This window comes from Ailuropoda melanoleuca, chromosome 10 (genome assembly GCF_002007445.2).
Source record: "Ailuropoda melanoleuca isolate Jingjing chromosome 10, ASM200744v2, whole genome shotgun sequence".
Taxonomy (NCBI): Eukaryota; Metazoa; Chordata; class Mammalia; order Carnivora; family Ursidae; genus Ailuropoda; species Ailuropoda melanoleuca.
The window spans coordinates 36,520,479-36,526,927 of NC_048227.1; the positions used below are offsets into that span (position 1 = coordinate 36,520,479).

The 6,449-nt window shown below is 61.2% G+C and overlaps 1 protein-coding gene across 1 annotated transcript in view; it reads right to left on the bottom strand.

Annotated features, from left to right (window-relative positions):
- Positions 1 to 5,820: 5,820 nt before the first annotated feature.
- Positions 5,821 to 6,449, bottom strand: part of PRSS33 (serine protease 33) — a 1,606-nt gene continuing 977 nt past the window's right edge. Inside the window, exons 4-5 of the mRNA XM_011233979.2 lie at positions 6,143 to 6,341; positions 5,821 to 5,979 (exon numbers count right to left, since the gene is read on the bottom strand). Coding sequence (XP_011232281.1) covers positions 5,821 to 5,979; positions 6,143 to 6,341 — 358 coding nt within the window. The remainder of the gene's footprint in view (positions 5,980 to 6,142; positions 6,342 to 6,449) is intronic.

Here is a 6,449-nt window from a genome sequence, read left to right on the forward strand (position 1 = left end):
CCTCGCCCCAGCGTGCCTCGCGCCCAGCGGCCCCGCCCCGCCCCCGCCGCCATTTTAAGAGATGCGCCTGCCGCTGGATCCAACTGCGCGTTCGGCCGCCATCTCGGCGCTGTGGCGTGGTGGGCGTGGGGCAGGGGTCCGGCGCGGCAGGTGGCGGCGCCATCTTGGGAGTGGCAAAGCTGAGGCGCCCCTGTTGCAGTCAGCGGGTGGTCTAGGCTCAGGCTCGGCCCTCTTGGTGGGGGGGAACGTTGGGGGTGACCTGGCGAGTGTAGAGTACCCCCACGTCTCAGGGAGGGTCAGTGAATGTTGTGCATCTTGGCCATTGGGGCGCAGGACTTTTGCGTGTCAACGACCACCGGGGCTGCTGTGTGTTTGGGGCGGGGAGGTCTGCTCATAACTGAGGGGCTCCCTGGCTGCCATTTTGAGGCGGTGATAATTCTGGACCTTCCGGCTGCCCCCATGGGTGGGCTGTCCCCGTTTCCACGCCCAGCCTTGGCTGGGCTTTGTGGCCGGGAAGGACCCCAGGAAGCTGTCGTGGGTGTTAGGGAGTGGGCCGGGGAAACTCCCAGGGAAAATGCTACAAGGCGCGGGATACCTGGGTGGCTCAGTCCGGGAAGCGTCTGCCTTTGGCTGGGTTCATGATCCCAGGACCTGGGATGGAGCCCCGCATATGGGGCTCCCTGCTCAGCATGGAGCCTGCTTCTCCCTCTGCCTGCCCCTCCCCCTGCTTGTGCTGGCTCTCTGACAAATAAATAAAATCTTCAGAAAATGCCACAAGGCTCTGCCAAAGTTGGAGCTCACTCCCTAGGGGGAGGAAGGAGGAGCCCTCCAGTCTAGGGGCCTTGGGCGGCCGACCGCCTCCTGCCTGCGTCCACTCGGGCTCTGGAAGGGCCTGTAGACTTGGTTTCCCTGGCTGGCTGCCCATCTATGGGCAGAATCTGAAGAAAATAAAACTGCCAGTTATTTTACCAGCAAAACTGGACTTGTCTGGGGATAGAGAATTACAAGCCAGGACGAACAAGCTACAGCAAAACCATAGGCAAGTCCACAGAACAAAGGAGAGAAACTCTCCTATAGAGGACAGGGGACAGTGGGAAGGTGTTATAAACAAAAAGTTCGTTGGAATAAAGGGAGCTCTAATAGTGGCTTTTCATCGGCTGGGCTGTTGCCTTCCTCCCGCTGGGCTAATAAAGCAGCATCCACCTGCCCGGTGCGACTCTTCCTGTTGGGGCTGCAATTGACGCGGGAGAAGGCCGAGAGCGCCCCCTGCTGGCCTCCCGACTGCGTTCTAAACGGGGTTTCCACTAATTCTCACGGCGCGGCCTCCGTGCTCAATACACGGGGATTCACATCCTTGCTCCCCGCGGAGCCTGCGCAGCTGTGGGCAGTTAACCTCTTGAAAGTGCAGTCTCGGGGCGCCTGGGTGGCACAGCGGTTGAGCGTCTGCCTTCGGCTCAGGGCGTGATCCTGGCATTGTGGGATCGAGCCCCACATCAGGCTCTTCCACTATGAGCCTGCTTCTTCCTCTCCCACTCCCCCTGCTTGTGTTCCCTCTCTCACTGGCTGTCTCTATCTCTGTCGAATAAATAAATAAAATCTTTAAAAAAAAAAGTGCAGTCTCCTCCCTTATATGATGACAGAACAGCTGTTTGTAAAGTTTGTAGATTTTTATCAAGAATTGGTCCTCAGTAGGTGTTTCTTTTTTTTTTTTTTAAGATTTTATTTATTTATTCGACAGAGATAGAGACAGCGAAAAGAGGGAACACAAGCAGGTGGAGTGGGAGAGGAAGAAGCAGGCTTATAACGGAGGAGCCTGATGTGGGGCTCGATCCCATAACGCCGGGATCACGCCCTGAGCCGAAGGCAGACGCTTAACCGCCATGCCACCCAGGTGCCCCTCAGTAGGTGTTTCTAAAACTGTAACCGTAGTTATTACTTTTGACTTCTAGCCTGTGCCTCCCCCGGGGCCCCCTGAAGTCCTCTCCCCTCCTGTGACTCTTCCCTCCCTGAGCCTAGGCAGCCCTGGCTCCCCGCTAACTCGCCCGCCCCTGGCTGACCTTCACCGCTGCTTCATCCCCTGGGTCGGAGGCGGTGGACGAGTCACTGGTGTGGCGCGTCCTTGGCTTAGGCCGAAGATTTCCATCTCGATCTCAGCATCTTTGGGTACAGAGATTTAGAGGTTTTAGATCCTGTACTGCTGAGGAAGGAGAGTGTGCGGCAGGGGAGGGGTGTGGACCATGGGGGCCAAGGAGGTTCTCAGAGGCATCCAGCTGGCCTGACAGAATGAGGCAGGTAAAGATGGAGTCCAGGGGTGTGGGGAGACGGGGGTCTCCTCTCCACCCATGATGTTCTGGCCCAGCTGCACCCTGGCACAGTATCCTGAGTGAGCGCACTGTCGCCACATAGATACCTGCCTTGTTACGGTTGTCCTGGCCGGTGTCACAACTCGGGACGCCTACCGGGAGTCATCCTGGGTGGGCCCACACTCCATCCCTCCGAGGATTGTGCCCGTCTCCACCCACGCTCCAGCAGACCCTCCGGGTTCCAGCATCAGCTCATTAACTGTGATCTTAGGCAAGGTACTGAGCCTCCACCCGCTTGCCCATCCACGAAGGAGATACACAACTGGACTCCATATGGCATTTGGGGGCATTAATGAGCGAATGCACACACAGCACAGGGCTGGGATTTGGGTAATGACTGGTGTCTGATTACAGTGGTCTCTGCAGTTAGAGGTCACCCAGCCTACGGGAGGTGGCAAGTAGGGTGGGGGGCCTGCCCAATAGGAGTCCTTCCCCTCGGGGTGTCTCTGTGAGCCCCCCCGGGGCCATCCACTTGGTGGGTCGGTTGTAGGAGATGACTGCAGGCCTTGATGTCATTGTGAGTGCGGTGGGAATGGGGTACTTGAGGGGGAGAAGGGGCTGGCCCCCCAGCCCCCGGCTCTGTGGTCTCGCTGGGTGCAGGTCTGTCCTCCTGGGAGCCATGACAGAATGGGAATCTCAACACGGTGGGTAAACTGGGCGGCCGGCTGCTCTCGGTTCTCTGCACGGGAAGGCTGGCTGGGCCCTTTCTGCCCCTGCGCCTCAACCACCCAACCCTCGTGATGGGGACCCCTCCCTGGCCTCCACACTAAGCCTGCAGGGTCTCACCTAGTGGGCCTTCTCCTCCCCTTCTCCCCTCAGCACTGATGACTACATAGTCATTATCATGACTGGTAGTTGCTGGTGTGGCGCTCATTTGTAGAGTTTTACAACGACTTGCATCTCCACGAGGGAAGGTTCACAACTCAGTGGGGAGTTGGAGTCGGCGGCCCAGCTCTGATCTCTTCCACCTCTTGCCTGCTGTGGGCCTTAGGGCACACCACTTAACCTCTCTGGGCCTGACTCCCCGTCGGTGAAAGTGAAAATGAGAACAGCTCATGGGTGTTCTCAGAGCGGCCAAGAGCGTGCTCATGCCAGGCACGGCATCCATGCTCAGCGGGCAGAAGGCTGAGGGTTTTGGCCACCTTCTGAGCCCTCCCAGCAGCCACGACAGGGTGCATGGCATCCATTCGGAGGACAGAAGGGGAAACCGAGGTCAAGTCAGTGCTCTCGGGAGAGGCTAGGCCATCTGGTTGCAGCATCCCCAGCTGGAGTGGGTGGGCAGCCAGGAAACGCCGGCCTTGGAGAGGAGCCCAGGGGCCCCCGTGCCTGGGATTTCCCAGGACCGCCCCTGCCACCCTGGTGCTCCCCTCCCGGTGGCACAGTGTCCTGGCCTGTCACCTGGCAGGTCAGGTAGCTGCGGCTGGCGCAGGGCCCCCACTGACCTTGCTGATGGACGGGATGCAGCAGCACAGGGTGGCTGCCGCTGCAGCTGCAGGCCGGGAGGTGAACGTCGCCGTGTCACGAGGCTGGCCACCAGGAAGGCACTGAGGGGGAAGCAAGGGGAGAGAGTAAAGGGGGTTGTGATCTCCCCTCCGCCATTGCCAGCGGCCTCCGGACTCAGACCACCTGGGCAGGAATCCCAGCCGCGCGACCCTGCGCCTTAGCTTTCCCGCCTGACAATGGGTGTCAGGTGAGGGTCCCATGAGGCGGGGCCGTGCAGCCCTCCTCGTGGCATCTGGTAAGGGCTTGATAAGGAGCCGCTGATTTCTTCTCATTTGCTGACCCTTCCCTTCCAGGCCCAGGTCCTGTCCCTCCAGCTCCGGACTCCCCTGTTTAGCTCCCAGGTTATGCTTCAGAAACACGGGCTCTCTGAGTGGGGACCCAGCACTCAAATCACAGCCGGCCCACGGCTGAGGCAGACTGGCCCCCTGCCCCTGGCTTGTGCCCATCTCAGTGCCTCGGGAGGCGTCTTCAGGAAGGTCCCTTAGTTGGCCCCAGGCCAAGGGAGGGAGTGAGGATGGCCAGTGTCACCCAGCAGGAGCCAACGGGGTCCCCTTGCTGACGTGCCCATAGCCATACCCCATTCTGGACACCCTGCTCCCCAATAACCATCCCCCAAGGACAGATAAGCACTTCCTCAGATGGTTGGCCCTTGGCCGGGGGAGAAAGCAGTCGGGAGCTCTCCTGTGGCCCAAGTCTGTGGGACCCCTGCCCGCCTGGCTCGGCCTGGCAGCGACTGCCCGGTGTGGCTGCCTTCTCTCCTGGGAGGGAAGGGAGGAGGTGCCCCCCACACACACACCAGGCTGCACCTTTGGTGATGACCTTCCCCATGCCCCCTGCCCCACTGTCCGTGAGCCCCAAAAATCAGGCTTTGGGGTTTCCAGGTTTGGTTCCTTCTGCGGTTCTAGACACCGAGCTGTCTCTCTTGGGATGGATGGATGGATGGTCTTCGGCCTGGGGATGAGCAGATGGCAGGGAAGGGACAGGAACCAGGTGCCAGGCACACAGGGGGAGGACAGGGAGCCGCAAGGGGCCTCAGCTGGTTTTCAGGTGCAGCGGGGGTGGTCCTGGGTCCGTGGGCCCTTGCCACAGCTAGGACACAGCCTGACGCGCCCCGGCGATGGCGGCCATCACCACAGAACCAAGCAGAGCAGAAGTTCTGGCCCGGCCGGTCTGGGGGCTCCCGGCCCCTCCTGGGTGGACAACATGATGCAAGGTGCCCCAGGCTCCTGAGCCTTTTTGAGCCGAGGGCTCGCCCGCCCAGACCCCAGGGGCACGTCCATTGCTCTGTAGTAAACGGCTACCAACAAAGCAGCCTACAACACCCAATTTATTAAATCACAACTCTGGGGGCCAGCGGTCTGGGTGGGCTCCGTCGGGTTCAAGGGCTTGGCCTGGCAGGGCTCTCATCTGGAGGCCAGGGCGGGGGGGACCTGGGTCCCAGGCTCACTCAGTTCCTTGCAGCTGTAGGACTGAGGGGTTCCCCGCTGGCTGTCAGCTGGGGGCTCCCCTCTGTTCCTGGAGGCCGCTCCACCTTCAAAGCCAGCAATGGAGAGTCTCCCTGGTGCTGAATCCCTCTCACACTGTGAATCTCCCTGACTTCCTCCGGATAGAGGGGGCCCAGAGGCCACACTGGGCACATGCTGGCTTGCCTGTCTCTAGGGACCCAGGCCCAGACCCTGGCTGGAGCTGAGAAGGGTAAATATGAGCAGGAAGGGGAAGGGGGAGGGAGGGATGGTGAGACAGCCCCCACCCCCACCCCCACTCCAGGGGAGGCTTCTGGAAGAGGGTCCACGGCTAGGGCTTGGTGAGCCCTACTGAGGAGGCAGGGACGGACAGATGGATGACACCTTAGCTTTGTAAGGCCTGTGAGCCTCAAGCTGGAAGGGGCAAGGTGCGGGGAATGGACAGGTCCTCAGAGGACCCCAGCCTCTGGCTCCAGGTCAGTGCTACTGCGTTAGAGGCTAAGGCTGGCCTGAATCCAGGGGCTGTAAGTAGCCACATTGGTGTAGACCCCTGGACGGTTGGGCAGGGCGCAGCCCTTGCCCCAGCTCACCACGCCCACCAGGACCCAGCGCCCAGATCTCACGCAGGTCAGGGGTCCCCCAGAGTCACCCTGCAGGAGAAAGGCAAGCTTAGGTCTCAGCCCTTTGAAGATTTGGGATGGCAGCCCCAGGACTCCAGTCCCCAAGGTGGTGCCTCTGGGTTAGGGGCGAGGGAGGGAGGGTGGGTCTGGGCACAAGACCTAGACGCCAGGGGTTCCGGGCAGCCTCCCGCACCTGACAGGCGTCTTTGCGGCCCTGCACGTAGCCGGCACACAGGCTCCCCGGCAGCACGATGGGCTCCGTGCGGGGCACGTCGGTGCCCACGTGGTAGAGACGGTCACAGGTGCGAGCGTCCAGCAGCGGCACCCTTACACCCTGCAGAGGTCGCCAGGCTGGAAGCGGCACTGGGGGGAGGAAGGGGGCCTTCTGAGAGCTGGGAGAGGCCGGGGCTGACAACTGTGACCCGCCAGGCAGGACAAGCTGCTCTGACCGGCAGGAGGAGGTTTGGGTCCCTGGAGGTCGCGCTGAGTCCCGGAGTGGG